The sequence below is a fragment of the Micromys minutus genome (genome assembly GCF_963924665.1).
Source record: "Micromys minutus genome assembly, chromosome: 1".
Classification (NCBI taxonomy): Eukaryota; Metazoa; Chordata; class Mammalia; order Rodentia; family Muridae; genus Micromys; species Micromys minutus.
Genome location: NC_137969.1, coordinates 156,451,931 through 156,471,781, shown reverse-complemented (window position 1 = coordinate 156,471,781; position 19,851 = coordinate 156,451,931). Strand labels below are relative to the sequence as shown.

The 19,851-nt window shown below is 53.1% G+C and overlaps 2 protein-coding genes across 4 annotated transcripts; both read left to right on the top strand.

Moving 5' to 3' along the window:
* The first annotated feature begins 865 nt into the window (after positions 1–865).
* On the top strand, positions 866–8,311 carry EMILIN1 (elastin microfibril interfacer 1). 2 transcript variants are annotated; one of them, XM_080913676.1, is made up of 8 exons: positions 866–1,302; positions 2,383–2,508; positions 2,904–3,124; positions 4,281–6,206; positions 6,607–6,723; positions 7,129–7,146; positions 7,264–7,401; positions 7,785–8,311. In XM_080913676.1, exons 1-8 carry the CDS (start codon positions 1,133–1,135, stop codon positions 8,120–8,122), a joined length of 3,054 nt encoding a protein of 1,017 aa, XP_080769802.1. In that variant the 5' UTR covers positions 866–1,132; the 3' UTR covers positions 8,123–8,311. The 2 variants fall into 2 exon arrangements, with proteins under 2 accessions (XP_080769802.1, XP_080769803.1); XM_080913677.1 differs by having other exon boundaries at positions 7,264–7,434; positions 7,785–7,858.
* A 476-nt stretch (positions 8,312–8,787) lies between these two features.
* Positions 8,788–18,499, top strand: KHK (ketohexokinase). Of its 2 annotated transcripts, XM_080929932.1 has the most exons (8): positions 8,788–9,163; positions 11,947–12,063; positions 14,049–14,183; positions 15,829–15,901; positions 16,854–17,000; positions 17,877–17,965; positions 18,045–18,202; positions 18,291–18,499. In XM_080929932.1, exons 1-8 carry the CDS (start codon positions 9,072–9,074, stop codon positions 18,374–18,376), a joined length of 897 nt encoding a protein of 298 aa, XP_080786058.1. In that variant the 5' UTR covers positions 8,788–9,071; the 3' UTR covers positions 18,377–18,499. The 2 variants fall into 2 exon arrangements, with proteins under 2 accessions (XP_080786058.1, XP_080786059.1); XM_080929933.1 differs by lacking the exon at positions 14,049–14,183.
* The last annotated feature ends 1,352 nt before the right edge of the window (positions 18,500–19,851 follow it).

The following is a 19,851-nucleotide window of genomic DNA, read 5'->3' as shown; positions in this document are numbered from 1 at the left end:
AGGAAGGCGATTCCTTCCCTCTTGTCTTCTCCATTGTTTAAGAAAAACCTCTTTGTCAGACTCCTTCCTTTTCTCTCACACTGGTGGGTTTCCTATCTGTCTCCCTGGAGTTCTCTTTCCTTTTCCTCCCTGGCCAGAGTCACTAGAGTCATTTAGAGTCTTATCTCAGCCATCCATGATTTGATGTGTCACTGTGGACAAATTACTTTCCCACTGTGGGCCTCTAAAAGGAGGCAGTGGGACTCAATGGTCCTACTGAGTGCCAACCCCCCCCCCCAACACACATGCGCTATCCTCTGTTCGGTCCTGCCTTCCTCCTCCTCAGGGCTCTCTCTTCATCTTCTCCCAAGAATCCTGCTCTGACCAGTCTAGGGGATCTGGGTCTCTGGCTGGTTCCTGGTCCTAGCCACCAGCTTGGGGCCTCCTATCCAGATTTGGCCCCAGATCCATGTGGCCTGTCTGAGAGGCTGGCCTCAAGCCCGGCCGGCAACTCCACATTTCTCTGTTTTTCCTCCCCCCCCCCCCCTTCCCGGAGTTAACAAGAAGCAGATGTGGCGCACGATGGTTGGAGAGGTGGGGGAGGAAGGGGGAGGCTGGACCGCCAGCCAGACAGGGGGAAGGGAGGGGAAAGGAGAGAGGGAGGGAGAGAGGGAGAGAGGGAGAAGGCTGACCCGCCCCATAGTCACTCTTGTGCCTCTCAACAGCCACGGGGCAAAGCTCTGTGATCCTTAGGATCCAGTCACCAGGGAACAGAACAGGAGACCAGAAGAGGGCCATCTGGAGCCAGGGGGTGGAGGCTCAGGAAGCAGTCTCTGAAAGGGGCAGAGACCAGGCACAGGAGGCCAGGGGCCCAGAGAACAGACTCCCCTCAGAAGTGCAGAAGAGGCGAGCGAGCGGAAGGAACTGAGGGAGGGACAGACAGGAGCCTGAGGAGGAAAGAGGAGGGGGAGAGAGGGGTCAGGCCCAGCAGCCAAGGAGGAGGCGTGCAGCTGGGGGCTGCAGGCAGGAAGCTAGGGACAGAACTAGCTCAGTGTTCTGTCCCCTGAAGCAGCGGCATCCCCTGGAGGCGCGGGTATAGGCATCATTGGTCAGACCAAGATGTGTCTCTGAGGGCAGCAAGGAACACCTCACCATGGCCCCCAGAACCCTCTGGAGCTGCTACCTCTGCTGTCTGCTGATCATAGCCACCGAAGCTGCTAGCTACCCTCCTCGGGGTTACAGCCTCTACACAGGGGGCAGTGGGGCCCTCAGTCCTGGGGGACCCCAGGCCCAGAACTCACCACGACCTGCCAGCCGCCACAGGTAAGAGTCTGTGTCCCAGGCAGGGCTGGAGGCTGTGGTTGGGAAAGTCTTTAGAAGGTGAGCAACAGGCTTAATGTAATGAAGAGGGCAGCGTGGACACCCATCCATCAATGGCCTGCCCATATTCACCTTCCGGTGGAACTTTTTCCAGGCTTTGGTGGCCTAGGGGATGGATTGTCTCACCTCTTTCCTATGGAGGTCTGCAGTCGGGTGCCCAGGGAAACTACAGCAGAGCTGTGTGCCAGCCAGCTCTGGATCAGACAGACCTTTTGTCCTTCTCTAGGGTTTCCTGGGCCCCGTCCACTGATTCTGACACTCCTCCTGTTCTGTTCCCTCTGGCTCTACAGCAGCCCACAGACTAGAAGCCAGTGTGAATGGGGTCAAGAGTGCAGCACCGCAAGCCCCAAGGGGACAGACCCCATCAGTGGCTTATTCTCCACTTAAGCGTAGGCCGGACAGTTGCCTGCCTGGCTCTCCTCCTTGAGGGCTGAGTAGAAGCTCCTTGTGCAGGGGATCCCGGAGCCCAGTTAGTTGGCTTACAGCTGGGGCTTGAGATAGGCACAAAGGAGTACACAAGGAACTGTGAATTCTAGGGTGCTCTGCCCCAGATTCAGGAGGGCTGACCTCTCTGTGTGTTTTTATCATTATGCCTTCCCTGTCTTGAAAAGTCTTTATCTGCTATAGTGACAGAAGAGAGAGAGAGAGAATGTGTGTGTGTGTGTGTGTATGTGTGTATATATATATATATGTGTGTGTGTGTGTGTATATGTGTGTGCATATGTGTGTATGTGTGTGTGCATGTGTGTATGTGTGTGTGCATGTGTGTGTGCCCGTGCATGTGTATGTGTGTGTATATGTGTATATGTTTGTGTGTGTATGTGTGTGTCTATACGTGTCTATGTGTGTGTGTGTGTGTGTGTGTGTGTGTGTGTAGGAGAGGGGAGAGGTGCTGCCCCTGCAATAAAACTAACTTTCAACAAGTCCTCAAGGCCCCCTTCATCTTTTGACCCTCCTTCAGCCTCTGGGCCCACTGGGGCTTGTGTCTTTGGTCCTTTGGCCCAGGTAGGGTTGTGCCTACAGGAACTGGTGTGCCTATGTGGTGACTCGGACAGTGAGCTGCGTCCTGGAGGATGGAGTGGAGACGGTTGTCAAGCCAGACTATCAACCATGTGGCTGGGGCCAGCCCCAGTGTCCTCGAAGTATCATGTGAGCCCCCAACTTTAGGGGATTGGGTACTTGGTGGGATCTGGGCAAGGGCAGACAGCTGGTGGCCATTTAGGGAGTCTGTGCAAAGGAGGCAGCAGGGGAAAGGAGAAGACTTCAGTCAGAACCATTTTGAGAGGATAGAAGGGTCCTGGCTTGGATGGTGAGCTGCCTTGTTTCCGACCTTCAGGCCTTCTGCTGACACAGGTCATCCTCAAAGAGATCAACTCAGGGTTCCAGTACAGGGGAAGGGAAGGAAGAGTCAGGATTTAGCCTTTGGCTACAAAGCTGGTAGTTGTTAACTGAGCAGAGCCACACACTGGCCAGAGAGGTAAACCCAGCCTGAAGTACAAGGTAACTGGCAACACCAACTACAAACCTTCCTTTCCTCGGGCCAGGTACCGGAGCTTCCTTCGCCCTCGCTACCGGGTGGCCTACAAGACAGTGACAGACATGGAGTGGAGGTGCTGTCAGGGGTATGGGGGTGATGACTGTGGAGAGGGCCCTGCTTCTGTTCTGGGTCCTGCACCCTCCACACCACTTCCCCGGCCCAGGCCTGCACGTCCCAATCTGTCTGGCTCCAGTGCGGGCAGCCACCTCAGTGGACTAGGAGGAGAAGGTGAGCCTGCATGTTGCTAGGGTTGGGGAGCTCCTGGATGACAAGTGTGAGACTCAGCTGTGGAGGGAGGGAAACCTCTGTGCTCTAAACTGGGGGAAGTGGGCAGAACTGAGGTAACATCCTTGAGACTTCGAATGTTTTTGCATGCTTGTGTGATTTGAGTGGGAGGGGTGGGCAAGGGGGGGCAGGCAAGGGGGGAGGGCAGGGGTTGGAGAAGACTGACTAAAGGACCAGAAAACTTAAGCGCTGAATAAGAAAAGGAGGCATAGAGAGAATTCGTTCACATACTCCCTCTTGTGGCTAAGGTCCTTCCTAGTCAGGAGCAGCTGTGGGAGAAATGGGGTAATTCCTTTGAGACGCTCTGTCCACTGGGAAGACAGTTAAGACTACAAATCCTAGCATGCATTGCACCTGACCGCAGGTCCCAAACCCCTCCCTGGCCCCTGGAGACTGCAGGTCCCAGAATGCAATCCTCTTCGTTGAGTTTTCTTTCCTTCGGTGTGTAAGTGTTAGGCTAGGCACACAGGATGCGGGGTCTTTTTCCTGCCAAAGAGATAACTAAACTATAATTATGGAAACAGGAACTTCTGGTTGACTGTCTAGCCAGCCAGCACCCCATCAGGTTTTGTCCCTCTGGTGGCTTAGGAAAGGGCCCAGTCATTGCGACAGTGGTATGTGAAGTTCTTTCCCACATTACCATTGTGAACTGCTTGACAGCCCTAAAAGGGAGGACACATGGTGTCGTTCGCATTTCCCAGATAAGGAAATGGTTTCCAAGAAGTCAAGAGGTCCTGAGGGCAAGTGGAAAAGTTGTGAGTTGGGGGGGGGGGGATGATCTGGATTTGAAATTTGTCATGGCCACTTGTTAAACATATTTTCTGGAACTATTTGCCTGATTTCTCGGGTTCTCTGTTTCCTGTGCCATCAAATGGCAAAAGTATGTGCCCAGTAGAAAGTTTTAAGAGCTGAGGTTCAAATCTGGCCCAAGGATGTTCAGTAAATGGTGTTCCCCCCAACCCTCTTTTCCCCTCTTGCCCAAATCATCCAAATGAGAACCATCTGACCCTTGACTTTTGCTGGAATCGGCCTCAGCAGGGGCTGGGCCATAGATCCTGAGCTCTGAGATCCAGACCCTCCGTCATCTCTCTCTCTTCAGGCCCTGGTGAGTCAGAGAAGGTGCAGCAGTTGGAGCAGCAGGTAAAGAGTCTGACCAAAGAGTTGCAAGGCCTTCGAGGTGTCCTGCAAGGAATGAATGGGCGCCTAGCAGAAGATGTCCAGCGGGCTGTGGACATGGCCTTTAACGGGAGGCAGCAGCCAGCAGATGCAGCTGCCCGCCCGGGTGTGCATGAAACCCTCAGTGAGATCCAGCAGCAGCTGCAGCTCCTGGACAACCGGGTCTCTACCCATGACCAGGAGCTGGGCCACCTTAACAACCATCATAATGGAGGCACTGGTGGAGGCGGCAGGGCCTCAGCCCCTGTCCCTGTTCCTTCTGGCCCCGGTGAGGAGCTGTTAAGGCAGTTGGAACGGCAGCTGCAGGAGTCTTGCTCAGTGTGCCTGGCAGGGCTAGATGGCTTCCGCCAGCAGCAGCAAGAGGACAGGGAGCGGCTGCGAACCCTGGAGAAGTTGATGTCCTCCATGGAGGAGCGGCAGCAGCAGCTTATGGGGCCTGCCATGGCCAGAAGACCCCCTCAGGAATGCTGTCCCCCAGAGCTGGGCCGGCGAGTGTCAGAGCTGGAACGGAGGCTAGACGTGGTGGCCGGCTCAGTGACAGTGCTAAGTGGACGCAGAGGCTCAGAGCTCGGAGGAGCAGCTGGGCAGGGGGGCCACCCCCCGGGCTACACCAGCTTGGCCTCTCGCCTTTCTCGCCTGGAGGACCGCTTCAACAATACCCTAGGTCCCTCAGAGGAACAGGAGAAGAACCGGCCTGGAGGACCAAGGAGGCTGAGCCACTGGCTGCCTGCTGCCCCAGGACGGATAGAAAAGCTGGAGGGACTACTAGCTAATGTGAGCAGGGAGCTGGGTGGCCGCCTCGACCTGCTGGAAGAGCAGGTGGCAGGGGCTGTTAGGGATTGTGGACAGATCTGCTCCGAGCGGCCAGGGGAACAGGATTCTCGAGTCAGTGAGATCCTCAGTGCCTTGGAACGCAGGGTGCTGGACAGCGAGGGCCAGTTACGGCTGGTGGGCTCAGGTTTACACAAAGCAGAAGCAGCAGGGGAGACCCAGCAGGCCGTGTTGGAGGGGCTGCAAGGGATCCTGGGCCGGCTTCAGGAGCGCATGGATGCACAGGAGGAGACAGCAGCCGACCTCTCACTGCGCCTCAATCTCACAGCAGCCCAGCTCAGCCAACTAGAGGGTCTACTGCAAGCCCGTGGAGACGAGGGCTGTGGAGCCTGTGGTGGTGTCCAGGAGGAGCTGGGCCGCCTTCGGGATGGTGTGGAACGCTGCTCTTGCCCGCTGTTACCTCCACGGGGCCCTGGAGCTGGCCCAGGGGTTGGGGGACCGAGCCGTGGGCCTCTGGACGGTTTCAGTGTGTTTGGGGGTAGCTCAGGCTCAGCCCTACAGGCCCTTCAAGGAGAACTCTCTGAGGTTATTCTCACCTTCAGCTCCCTGAACGACTCACTGCATGAGCTCCAGACCACTGTGGAGGGCCAGGGTGCTGATCTGGCTGACCTGGGGGCCACCAAGGACAGCATCATCTCTGAGATCAACAGGCTACAGCAGGAGGCCACAGAGCACATTACAGAGAGCGAGGAGCGCTTCCGAGGCCTGGAGGAGGGCCAGGCGCAGGCAGGCCAATGCCCCAGCTTAGAGGGGCGGCTAGGCCGCCTTGAGGGAGTTTGTGAACGACTGGATACTGTGGCAGGGGGGCTACAAGGCCTACGTGAAGGCCTTTCCAGACATGTGGCTGGGCTCTGGGCTGCAGTGAGGGAAAGCAACAGCACCAGCCTGACACAGGCCACACTGCTGGAGAAGCTACTGGGGGGCCAGGCAGGCCTGGGCAGGCGGCTTGGTGCCCTCAACAGTTCCCTACTGCTCCTGGAAGACCGTCTGCAGCAACTTAGCCAAAAGGACTTCACTGGTGAGGACAGAAGGCATTGGGGCATGGGGGGGTGTCCCTTTTTAAACCTTTCTTGCTCCCTGCCTGGCAGTTGGCAAGGAGGCCTGGTGTTATCCACCTCCTCTTGCTCTGCCTCAGTCTTAGCCCCTACTGTTTCTCGGGGAGGTTGAAGAATATCTGCAGAGAAGCTGCTTGGGTGCAGCTCCCTGCCCTCCCTCTGGTTGCTTAGATGGGCCTTTGGGTGGAACTGGGATATGGCTTGTGCTGGGATGTGGCTATCAGTCAGGTACCTTGTCCGCAGCCCAAGGGACCCCCAAGTCTCTATCAATATTCACCTATCTCTCTATCTGTGGCGCCACCACCTTTCCTGTCCATTGGAAAGCATCACTGTCAAATCATTTTTTTTATTTTGTTACCATAGGACCTTCAGGCAAGGCTGGGCCCCCCGGGCCTCCTGGGCTACAAGGGCCTCCAGGTCCTGCAGGACCTCCAGGACCTCCTGGCAAAGATGGACAAACAGGGGCCATTGGTCCACCAGGTATGTTGGATGAGACACACTATCCTAGCAGCCCTGGTATATATAATATCCCACACCGAGCTTGACCAAGAAGGGAAAAGAGGTAAGGAAGTGGAGGTCCCTATGATAACAGTGAAAAGGGAAGAAAGTGACTAGGAGCTAAAGTGGCCATTTGGCTCCTGGGCAGCTTGGTCTCCCTGCCATATTGCAGATTAATGCTTGGCCTACAAGGGCCATCTAGTGTATGAGAAGCCCCAGAGTAAGGCTGTGGTCTAGCAGCTGCTCAGACTGGAGCCCACTTAGGCTTTTCTTGACATCACATTTGTGCCTGCAGACACACCTAACACCCAGAGCAGGATAGGAGATGTTCTCTGAGGGGTGTAGTGAGAGATGCCTTACTAACTGTTGCCCTTTCTCTTCCCACAGGTCCTCAAGGTGAACAGGGTAAGTCTGGAAGGGGACATGAGCTTGCACCTGGAGGACAGTCCTCAGGCAGCCTGGGCAGCAGGGACAGGGACTGGGGTTTATGAGCATCCATTATAACACTCTATCTCTATTCAGGAGTGGAAGGAGCACCAGCAGCCCCCGTGCCTAGGGTGGCATTTTCAGCCGCCCTGAGTTTGCCTCGGTCAGAACCTGGCACAGTCCCCTTCGACAGAGTCTTGCTCAATGACGGAGGCTACTATGATCCAGAGACAGGTAACCTAGAGGCCGGCAGGTGGCGCTGTTGAGGTAATTGGGGAGGCCTAGCAGCGCTGATGCTTCCTTCCTTCCTTCCTTCACACCCCCCCCGCCCCCCCCCCGCACTCACACCGCCATCACACCGCAGTTAGGCAAGGAGAGAGCGGGAGGGGGAGGAGACATTCACACCACACAGATCTTTATTGGCATCGACTCCAGCACACGCCTGCAGCAACTGCTGCAGATGCAACAGGGGATCTCCCTACAGTGTGCAGTTTAGTGGTGTAGCAGGGAAAGGACCGGTGGGCCACTCCACAGCCAGGAGTGTTGTACCCACTCTCCAAGAGACCTTTCTTGTCCCAACCACCGTCTCCCCTTCTGACTGTCATCCTTGTCCCCAGGTGTATTCACTGCGCCACTGGCTGGACGCTACTTGCTAAGCGCTGTACTGACTGGGCACAGGCATGAGAAAGTGGAGGCAGTACTGTCGCGTTCCAACCTTGGCGTGGCCCGCATAGATTCGGGAGGCTACGAACCCGAGGGACTGGAGAATAAGCCTATAGCCGAAAGTCAGCCCAGCCCAGGAGCTCTAGGAGTCTTCAGCCTCATCCTGCCACTGCAGGTTGGAGACACTGTCTGCATCGACCTGGTCATGGGGCAGCTGGCACACTCGGAGGAGCCGCTCACCATCTTCAGCGGAGCCCTGCTTTACGAGGACACAGAGCTTGAACATTTGTAGACAGGGTGGGCCCGACCACCAAACTTATCTAAATGGCCAGCAGAGCCACCTGGGTGGCAGCTCCCCACCAAGGCAGGGGCAAGTCTGGGGACCGCGCCTCGCTGAGATTCAGGCATCCAGATCGGCCACTAGGCGCGTTGTGACTGTGTGGTCTCTGGGACCTAGGTGTATCCTCTTGATTTTTGGCCTTACTGCCGTCCCCACCAGAGCCCTCTCGAGGACCCAGGCTGCCGAAGAGGAACCGACCCTCCAGGGCTCTCCCCAGCCCTCACCGTACTAAACTATTCAGGAATAAAGACACTTTTTTCTACAAAACATAGCTATTCTGCTCTAGTACATGTTCGGGGGTTGTTAAGGGACAGGACTAGGGACAGTCCTACGGAGGGAACCTTGGCTGGTTGTCCTAGGGTGCGTGCGCTCCCTGCTAAGGGCACCTGCGGACTCAGGGTCACGGCCGCCGTTCCTCTGGAAACCGCTAGGAGGCGCTGGGCCAGAACCACCTCCAAGGCTGGCAGCGTTCCCCGTTACGTGACACCGCTAATCTGGAGGGGGCGGGGCCTCGGCTGGGTTGGCCAAAGCTCGGGGCGCGGGAGGGGAGCGTGTGCTTCCGTGCTCCGCCTGCGAAGGAGAGGTTTTTGTTGCCAGACTGAGCTGGTTCCGGTGGTTCAGGGTCTGCAGAGCAGCAGGCGCAGGGGGACGGAAAGGCGATGCATTACTAGTGCGCTTTCGCTTTGACAGCTAGGCGGAAAAGTGAGAGGGTCTTCCATTGGCCGGACTAGGTAACCAAACCCTCGCAATAGCAGAAAGTTCCCTGCGGGAGGAGCTCATCACGCAGAGGAGGAGCCTGGGTGGCTCCTGAGAAGTTGGGACACGGTCCTCCGGTAGATAAGAGGCAGAGTTCAGCAGAAATCCCCTTCGTTTGCGGGTAGAAAGCTTGGGGAGCAGCCTCATGGAAGAGAAGCAGATCCTGTGCGTGGGGTTGGTGGTGCTGGACATCATCAATGTGGTGGACAAATACCCAGAAGAAGACACGGATCGCAGGTAGGGGCGCCCAGGCCCCTCGGAGATCCCAGGGCTACTGTGGCTCTGTCTTTTTGCCTGTCACTGCTAATTGGCTGCTAAACCAGGGATAGCCCTCTCTCTCCCCAAGCAACGAGGCATGAGTACAGCCTGGAGTGAAGGTGTTCTCTGCCCCGGAAACCTAGGGCGGTATTCTATGAGAATGAAGACCTGAGGCTGGAGATCTAAAAGCAAGACCAAGGGGGTTTGTTGTTTTGTTTTGACGGGGTCTTGCTATGAAGCCCAAGCTAGCCTAAACTCCTTTAGCCTCCAGAATTAATAAGAGTGCAACAGTATGCCTGAATCAGGACCCAGACATTGACTAGAAATGTTAGCTGATTCCCATCTCAATGTGCCGGTCATCAGAATCCTCGGTTTACAGAGTGGGATGAAGTGATTTTTTCCCTCCCGAGGGCACGTACCTGTTAGAGTGCCAGACACATTATCTTCAGTTCTCCTGTCCCCCAACTCCTAGCCTATGCTAATTTACTGCTCACTAATAAAATAAAACATGAGGTAGCTAACAGTGAGTGCTATGTGAAGTTAAATCACTCACATTTAAAAGCCTGGCGTTTAAGCCTTGCCTAGCTCAAGGGTCGGCAGTGTAAGCCAAGCTGGAGGCTCTCTGGGTTAAAACTTGGCTCATAAACAACAGCAAGCTTTTTCCTGGAGCTAATTGCCAAAAGGAGTCTTCTTACAAAGATGGGTAAACATCTTAGTGGATGTTCCCGGAACATTTTCAGTTGTCTGGTGGATGTTAAGTTTGATGGTTCTTATCTTTACTCTTCCGCAGTGAAGGTGTTACTGGGGAGTGGAGCATTGGCTTTCTCTTGGTGTGGTCTAGCGCCTCGAGCAAGGAACATTGTATCTTGGATACTAGTTGAAAGAAAGTTCAAGACTGACCCCAGGCAAGACACTTGAGCTTATAGGTGGGGTGGCTGGTTGCTCTTTGGGCTTTGGATCCACAGAGTACTACTGTCTCAGGCTCCCTGGGAATTGTGAAAGTGCCATCAGATCCTTTCCTTAGATGAGGAAGAAGATTTGGAGGAGCAAGTGGAACAGTGCTTTCCACATATGTAGCAAGTGTCAAAGCATGATTATATATAGCTCATGTATGTCCACAAGTTAGTGCACAGCTCTAGCTCCAGCTATTACGAGTTTTGTGTCTGTTGCTGCCCATCTTGTGGAGTTTACCCTTTGATTTCAGTTGCTCTGTTTGCCAGAGGTGAGAGCCCTCGCCAGGAGCACAGGATATTTAGTTGTGTAGATCTAATCTACTTACCAAGATAGAGCCACACTTACAACCTGGTGTTTGGGGGCAGGTGGTGGAGGGAGGGAGCAGACTCTCACTCTCTCAAAAGATTGATTTATTATTTTTATGTGTGTGTGTGTGTGTGTGTGTGTGTGTGCACTGCATGCAATCCTGGTGCCCGGAGAGGTTAGAAGATGGCATGGGATCCCCTAGAACTAGAGTTACAGGCAGTTGTGAGCCACAGTGTGGGTGCTGGGAGTTGAACCTGGGTCCTTTGCAAGAGCAAGAAGTGCTCCTAACTGCTGAGCCCTCTCTCTATTCCTTCCCCCCACTTAGATGATTTATTTGTATTTTGTGATTTTATGTGCATTGGTGTTTTGCCTGCATGTATGTGTGTGTGACGGTCTGATACCTGGAGCTGGAGTTACAGTCAGGTGTGAGCTGTCATGTGGGTGCTGGGATGATTTCTTTATTTTATTTACTTATTTGATATGTGAGTACTTTCTCTGCATGTGTGTGGGTTTACACCACTTGTGTAACTGGCACCTACAGAGGTGAGAAGAGGACTTTGGCTGCCCTGAACTGGCACTAGAGATGGTTGTGAGCCACCGTGTGGGTGCTGGGAACTGAACTCAGGACCTCTGAAAGAATAACAAGTGCTCTTAACCACTGACCATCTCTCTTTTGCCCTGGGCTTTTTCTTGTTCTGGGAAAACATGCATATTTCATGCTCCAAGCTCTCCAAAGATTGTATTTGAAACAGAATACATGTAGTACCACATTCTGCTAGACTGAAGACCCCATTCCCTTGAGCTTGTTTTTCTGAAAGGCTACAAGTAGGAGCCTTTATCTCCTTGATGATACACTTTATCTCCCTGATGATAGAGTAGGTTCCATTTGGAAGGTGGAGCCCCTTCCCTCCTGTCCTGAGGGTGCACCTCCTGTTGCAGACCTGGGTTTCTGTTTAGCATCCATGTTTCTGGACTCTGTTAAGTCTCCCAGAAGAACAAGACTGTGTAGGACCCAGTCCTTCCTGACATCTCAACCGCATCTGACCCAGGAACTCTCAGAACTTAGAGTTTGTGGTCAAGATGACTTGGCTCCTGTTTCCCACAATCCGTGCTGAGAAGAACCTTCCAGAAGAAAATCCTCATGCTGAGCGCTTCTTCACGGCTCGAAGTTTCTGCATGACTTTGAAGGGTTTTACTGTAAACTCTATTAAGACTGAAGAGATAACCCAGAGTTAAGAGAACTCTCAAATTAAGATGGGCCCAGCAGGTTCCCTAAAAACAGGTGGATGCATTTATGCACTTGAACACAGCCCAGGATGTGAGAACAGACCCTGCTCTCATCCCAGTTCCTTCCCATGGCTGAGCCCCAGCAACTCCATGTAGAAAATGAGCTGAAACTTAGAAGCGCCCCAGCTCTTGCACTCTGTGGAACCGAGGTTGGCTCTGATTCCCACGGGGACCAGTCAGCTGAGGCTGCAGAGCTTTACCCATGTGCTTTACAGGTGCCTATCCCAGAGATGGCAGCGTGGAGGCAACGCATCCAACTCCTGCACTGTCCTTTCCTTGCTTGGCGCCCGCTGTGCCTTCATGGGCTCCTTGGCCCCTGGCCATGTTGCCGAGTAAGTTTAGGAGGGAGTACCTGGTAGAGGGATAGAGCACCTTGTCTGCAAAGTATTGGGATTGTTGCCTGAGCTCTGGGTGGGCTGGATGGAAGAATGGTTGGTGGGTGGTGGCCTACAGGAGAGTCCCCGACTCCCTGATCTTTCTGGGGTGGTCCATCTTCTGTTCAGGTACTAACATCACTTCTGTAAGGGTTCCGTTTCTACAGCTTGCTGCAGAGCCTGCTTAGGCTGCCCCAACACCTCCTTCCTTGCTTCCTGCCTTTGCTCTTCTCAACATTCCTTATCTCGGCTGTGTTTGAGGTAAAAGTCAGGGAGGAACATGCTGTACCCTTCCCCACTGCAGGGGCATCCAGTATCCATGGTTACAGGATGAAGGCCCTCACTGAAGATCAGGGCCAATGCTCCTGTCTTCATTGTAAGTACCAAGAGTACACTTCTCAGGACATCCTGAAGTCACACTAACATTGGGTCCCAAACTCATTTGCTCCGGAGGCTGCGTTCCACAAGTGACCCACGCGCCTTCTCCATGTCACCCACCACCAGGACCCAAAAGCCCTTTGACTCCTGGCCCTGTCAGCTCAGCACACGCTTATCAGGAGGTGTGGCTCACACTTTGCCCACTGTGGGCACTGGAGCAGTCTGCCAGGTTGTTGGACTGTAAAGCACAGCCCTTTGAACCCTGGTTTGCAGGACGGCTGCCAGCCACATTCCTAGTCTTGGAGAACTGGAGCAAAGCTAACAGAGTGGGTGACCTGGTCCTGGAGTTGGCACAGGCATTCCTTCCTAGGTGGACTCAACCCTGGTTCTTGCTTAGGATGGTGGACTCTCCTTTGTCCAATGTCGGTGGGTGAGCCATTCAGAAATCTGTGCATTCAGCAAACATTTAATATGCTAGGCACTGTGGGTGCAAAAAGTCAGTTAGCAAACCAAACCATATCTCTAATGCTTTAGGGGGAGAGCTATTTTCTTTAAGATTTATTTTATGAGTACACTGTCGCTGTCTTCAGACACATCAGAAGAGGGAATCAGTTCTCATTACAGATGGTTGTGAGCCACAATGTGGTTGCTGGGAATTGAACTCAGGACCTCTGGAAGAGCAGTCAGTGCTTCCAACAGCTGAGCCATCTCTCCAGACCCTGGGGAGGGGGCTATTAAGGGACCCTTGATTTGTGAAGTCAAGAGCTGATGTAGCATGTGGCTGCTGCCAACTCTGTTGAGCTTGGGTGCTGCTAACTGAAAGGGAGGTCTGCTCAGAGTGAGAAAACCCAGGATGACTGGGCTGCTGGGCACAGTTGCTGGCTCTGAGGTTTCCTGGCAGGAGTGGAACCGGCTTCCTTGCTGTTCCTCTGGGCTGATCTTGAAATAATGTCCCTAGGCTCATTCTAACTAGAGGACATCCTGTGACATTGTCCTGGATCAGGCCCATATTTAGGGACCTTCCACAACTGCATTAACCCATTGCCCATAGGGGTTAGTCCAGCTTTTAGAAGATGGTAACACACAGGTCCCCCAAGGTGACACCACTTCTTGGCTGGGCAGACTAGAGAGGTACCATGGCAAGATTGGAAGGGACCCCAGAAACATCATGTCATGCGGATGACCATGCAGAGAGCAGCTGGGAGGGGTCCAAAGTATCGCCTTGGTGATTAATTATTAATTTTGCCCGAGTCTTGCAGGAACCAAGCCACAGTACCCATACACTTTAAGTTCAAACGGGATTCAGGCTCTAAGGGTGGAGGGCAAAGCTTTCCAGCGTGAACCAGACTGAGACAGACCTGGAACGTTCATTCCTGTTTCTCTGATGCTCAGGCTCTGCTCTCTGTCTCTCCTGCCCCCTGCTACCACCTGTGACAAGACTGAGATCTCCAGTTCCCTCCTACTTCCCTCTGCTCACCTTCCAGGGTCCCTGGTGACCCCTCTATCTCCCTGCTAGTCCCCCAAACTCTTCCCAAACTGCTCTTCCGGGTTACTCTGCCCGGCAGTTTTGTCCTGGATGACCTCCGCCGACATTCTGTGGACTTACGCTATGCGGTCCTTCAGACCGAGGGCGCCATCCCCACTTCTACGGTCATCATCAACGACGCCAGCGGCAGCCGTACCATCCTGCACGCCTACAGGTTTGTACGCCTGTCTGCGCTTCGCCAGCTGCTGCCGCGGCCATCTCTACATGATCAGGATAGGACCCTTCTTCTCTGAGGCCCACGTGCTCCAGTGCACCCTTCCCACTCCTGGAGGAGCTCTGGGTTATGTGTAGTTCTAACCTATGTCTCCTTGCCCTCTCCCTGGCTCGGCCCCTCCCCCAAAGCTTCCTGGTGGCTGACTTCAGGCGGAGGAGTGTGGATGTGTCTCAGGTGGCCTGGCAGAGCCAGGGAGATACCCCTTGCTCCTGCTGCATCGTCAACAACTCCAATGGCTCCCGTACCATTATACTCTATGACACGTAAGGGCCCCTATCACAACCAACCAATCAGCGCCCTCTCTCATCACTGGGCAAACCAACTGATCTCCATCCATGGCTTCTCTACACCAGAAATTGCCCCATGCCAAACTGTTCAATAATTTCTGAATTGTCTCCAATTAGGGGAGAAGTGAGGTGGGAAGGGGTCAGCTCTGCCCTGCTTGATAATTTGCCCTTGACCAGCACAAGGGTGGGCAGGCAGGCAGACCTGTAAAAACTGTAATTTATGATATGATTGTTTCATAATTTGTCAATCCGCACCTTCGGTCTGGGTGTACAGAAATGGGAGAAACCCACAGAAAGCCTTGATGGGCTAAGGGACCCACTGGGACTTCAAGGGTCAACTCCAGAGTTTCAAACCTGCAGCATGGCATGAAAGCTGAGGTTTAAGCCCCTTCAAAGGGAGTTGCATATGTCAAAAGCATATATCTCAAAAGTGAGTGGGCACTCACATACCAGAGGTGACTTTCAGATTAGGCAATCTTTGTCATCTGTCTATTAGGCAAGCGGTGAGTGGCAGCAACTCCAAACGAGGACGTGCACATGGGACGTGCACATGGTACCTCAGGAAGGGAGAGGAGGAGCTGAGAAATGTTATTGCCCTCTAGCCTGGGTCCAGGTATATTCACATACATATTTCCAACTGCAGAAGTCCCAGGAGACTAAGGACTTTTAGCCTGGTGTGCCGACTGAAAAGTAGCCCTAAGAAGGCCCGCGCCACTAGTGAGGATGGAAGGCACTACACTGCACAATAGAGAGGACATGTGCGGTGTGGCCAAGGTCATTGCTTTTCTGGGTCTTCACACCTAGACCAGCCAAACAGAAACTCTTCCTCAGAGTGATAATTTTGACCTTAGGGATGAAGTGGGGAGCGTGACTCAGGCCAGGGTGTACTGTCAGCGTCAAGTTCCCAGTAAAAGAATGCAATCAAAGAAACCTGCCCCCCATAACCCCGCCTTCGGGTTTGTAGTTTTCAGAGCCATTGCATGCTGGGAGCTGAGGGGCCTTCTGGGAAGTGTAGTCTCATGTACTCTTAGTGCATTCTGGAGGATGTGGTTTCTAAGGACTATGGGATGACCTCAGGTTGTAATTGTGCTTATCCTTAGTGCACACACACACACACACACACACACACGACACCTAAACAAAGTGGGACAGGACTCACTTCCCCCTAGGATTCAGAGCCCTGTGCTTCCCAGCTTCTTGCCATGCTGCTGGTATCAGTACTGGGTACAGGGTCCCTAGCCATCAGAGAACCCGGCCCTGGCTGACCTCCTTTTATTTCTTCTTGTCTTGTGATGTAGGAACCTACCAGATGTGTCTGCTAAGGACTTTGAGAAGGTCGATCTGACCCGGTTCAAGTGGATCCACATCGAGGCAAGCTCTTCCCTACCTGTGTTTCTAGGGGTTTGGCCTGTCAGGCCCCTTTGCATGGTCAATCTCTTCCATAATTTCTTTGACCCATGAAATAAGATAGGGATACTAATTAACCCTCCCCCATCCCTCTCCACTCTTCTTTATGTTTTCCTCTGAGGAAACTGAGGTCCAGACAGATGGAGAGATACAGAGGCATACAGTTACAGATGGCACTGGGCAGAAGACCCCGTTGTTGTGTTAGGAATCTGCTTTCACTGATTTAGGGGATTAGAATGTTCTTTTCAAGGGAGAATGGTCCTTTGGGATCAAGATAAGCTAAAACCTTGAGACGCCCAGGCTTCCGATCTTTGTCTCATCATGCTGGTCTTCACGTTGTCTCCCTTTCCTATCTCTATCTTCTCTTTACTTTCTCTCTCCTTTCCTGTCTCACCTCTCCACTCTCTCCCTCTTTGTTCTCATCCTTGTTCTCTCTGTGTTTTGGTGTTTGCTTGTTTGTCTGTTTGTTTGTTTGACACAGGGTCTGACTATGTAGACCAGGCTAGCCTTGAACTCACAGAAATCTGACTGAGTTACTCTCCCAAATTCTGGGATTAAAAGAGTGTGCCACCACACCCAGCCTTTGCTTTTTTGCTTCTTTTTCTGTCCATCACCTTTCTAGTGTTTGACTATGTAGGTCAGGTTAGCCCAGAATTCACAATCTTCCTGCTTGAGCCTCTCAAGTGCTGTGTCCACAGGCATGTATGTCCAGTATCTTTTATTCTTCACTCTCATTTGGGAAGTGAAAAATTTGGCTGCTAAGGTCTCCAAGGTCCATGACAGTCCTAGAGTTACGTAGCTTCGATGGGGCTCCAGCTCAGCTTCTCCCAATCCCTCTCCTTACCCAGAGGTCCGTCAGGGAGGAAAGAGTGAACTCTTTATCAGCTGGGCTCTGAGCCACCCTGTTCTGCCCCAGGGCCGGAATGCGTCTGAACAGGTGAAGATGCTGCAGCGGATAGAAGAGTACAATGTGAAGCAGCCGCTGCCGCAGAAGGTCCGGGTGTCGGTGGAGATAGAGAAGCCGAGGGAGGAGCTCTTCCAGCTGTTCAGCTATGGCGAGGTGGTGAGTGCCCTGTAGCTTCTCTTGCTTATCTTTAGCTAACTGGGATCTTAGAGCTAGAGAGGATCTTAGTCCTGCCTGCCAGCCTCCAGGGGACAGCTTGGCAGCTCCCAGAAGACCACAGCTGGGTTGCGGAAGCTGGACATGGCCCAGAAGTAGACTTTCCCTGCTCAGCATTACTAATACATAGAGTGCGGTGCGCAGGGCTCAGACAGCCGTGGGCAGTTCCTCAGTCTTGCCCTCTGCAGAAGGAGAAAGAACTGACTCTGTTCTCCGAGTTACCAGTTTTTCCCACTTAGGTGGCTTGTGAGGGCCAGTAGCTATGAGGGGAGGGGAGGAAGGAGACTCGTACAAGGAAAACTTAGGCAGGACGGTGTGTAAAAGGTAGCACCACTAAAATTGGGTGGACACTGTCCAGATGCGGTTTGTTGGCCTTGGTGGCAGACTGATTTCCATTCCCCCCACCCCTGAACTACTCCAGGGACTCTATCTTCCTTGAAGCCGCTGTGGAGTGAGAGTTTCGTTTTGCAGATGAATGGACTCAATCTGCAGGGTTTGGCTGTGTGGGGAGCAGAGGAAGCAAAGCTTGCTCCTGAGAGCCGGCCTGGTTTGATTTCACCCCAAGATGGCGCTCCAGGCCTTTTCTGGGTTTTGAACTCCCTCAGGTTAGAATGAAAATACCAGGGCTACAGTGTCACAGTTCCCAAGGCTGTATTTTTGGCACAACTTAAGCAAACATAAAACCTGTAGGACAGCAAGATGCCATGCTGGGGACTTAGTGAGTTGGAGGAGGTGTGCTATGACCCAGAGTTAACTCCAGGTGGTTAGGAGTGAGTAGCAGTTAGAGGTGGCTGTCAGTCTGTCTTTCACTGTCTACAGGTGTTTGTCAGCAAAGACGTGGCCAAGCACCTGGGGTTCCAGTCAGCGGCCGAGGCCCTGAGGGGCTTGTACAGTCGTGTGAGGAAAGGGTGAGTTGGGAAGCCAAGAAAGGGTCTGAGGGACCTGGGGCATCGAGTGGACTAGCCCTGATCTGAGCGAGTCTTACAGGGCTACTCTAGTCTGTGCCTGGGCTGAGGAAGGTGCTGATGCCCTGGGCCCTGATGGTCAGCTGCTCCACTCAGACGCCTTCCCACCGCCCCGCGTAGTAGACACTCTCGGGGCTGGAGACACCTTCAACGCCTCTGTCATCTTCAGCCTCTCGAATGGTGAGTCCCTCAGCATGAGGTCAGGGCAGGGCTGGGCCTGTAATCCTCCTGAACAACAGGCTAAGCCTGCTATTTGTCCCTTCTCCAGGAAGCAGCATGCAGGAGGCCCTGAGATTCGGGTGCCAGGTGGCTGGCAAGAAGTGTGGCTTGCAGGGGTTTGATGGCATTGTGTGAGAGGTGAGCAGTGAGAGGCACCAGCTTGATACCTCAGAGGCTGGCACCATTGCCTTCTCCACTTCATCCAGTCTGGCACCCGGCTGCCCAGTTCCATGGGCTGATTTAGGCTGTGGAACAGACTCTGCCTTTGTGCATAGCTCTGTCTCTTCTCTGCAGATACCTGGAGCAAATAAATCTTCCCTGAGCCAGCTTTGTCTGTCTGAGTGGATTGTTGTTGTTTGTTGGTTGGTTTGTTTTTATTTGTTTTCTGGTCAATAGGGTCTGCTGCGCAGCCTAAGGTTGGCCATGATCTTGAACTGTCCTTGTCTCAGTCTCCCTGTGCTGGGATCACAGGCTCATTTGTCCTTGTGGGTCCTCACCTTGCTCTGGCTGAAACTCCTGTGGCTCTAACACTACAGTCCTGAATCTTTTCTCTTCAATTCAGCCACACCCACACCCAGCAGGTGTGCAGACTAAAGCCTGCTCCCTCCTCCCATCAGCTGTCCTCCTCCGAGGACTTTCATCCAGGCCAGGGAGGACAGCCAGAGAAAAAAAGTTCTCCAGACTCTGTGAGCCGAGCAGACTGTGTTAGCTGTGGTAGTCAGGGAGCCTGCTTTCTGGGTTTATGGGTCTTTGTTCAAACTACCTTTTCCCATGGGTCTTCTAGGAACCTAGAAGCCCCCCCACCCCCAAGCTTACCTTTAGTCAAATTGGCACTTCAACTACAAATGTTACCTGATACAGAACACCACTGCCGTCCCTTGGGAAGGTTAGTTTCGGGTGACATGTCAGGATCAGGTTCTAATATGAGATTTGGGACAATTGGACAGAAACATAGGCTTTCTTGTGAGACAGACGGGAGTTGAGGTGAAATATTTACTTAGTTGTGCACCCCCTTTGGGTACACTGTTTGATTCCATTGGCCTCAGCTTCCCATTGCTCAAATGGAGTTGATGTTTGCCTGGTCCTAGAGTTATTGTGAGGCTAAAATGCTATCTTAAAATGTCAGCCTGGTGTCTGGTGTACACACGATTCTCAGAAGGAGGAGGAAGACAAAGAGAAGAAAGAGAGAGGATGGTTATTAATGCAATTACTAGGAGTGGGGATCCATACAGGGGAATGGGGACCATCTGCCTGCCTCAAGCTACAGGAAACAGAGTCTGAACCGGAAGTGGGGAGGGAACTCTAGGACAGTGTTGTGCTCCCAGGATAGACTAAGCTAGCTAGCTTTCTTTTATTACTATTATCATTACTATTAATAGTAGTAGTAGCAGTAGTCATAGTTGTAGGAGTATTTTAGTTTGATTTTTTTTTTTTTTTTTGAGACAGGATTTCTCTTAATAATAGCTCTGGCTATCCGGAAACTCACACTGTAGACCAGCTGGCCTCGAACTCACAGAGATCTCCTCACATCTGCCTCTTGGGTGCTGGGATCAAAGATCTGTGCTACCACTGAGCTTTCTTCCTTGAGATCTTGCAGCTGGCTGTGGCTA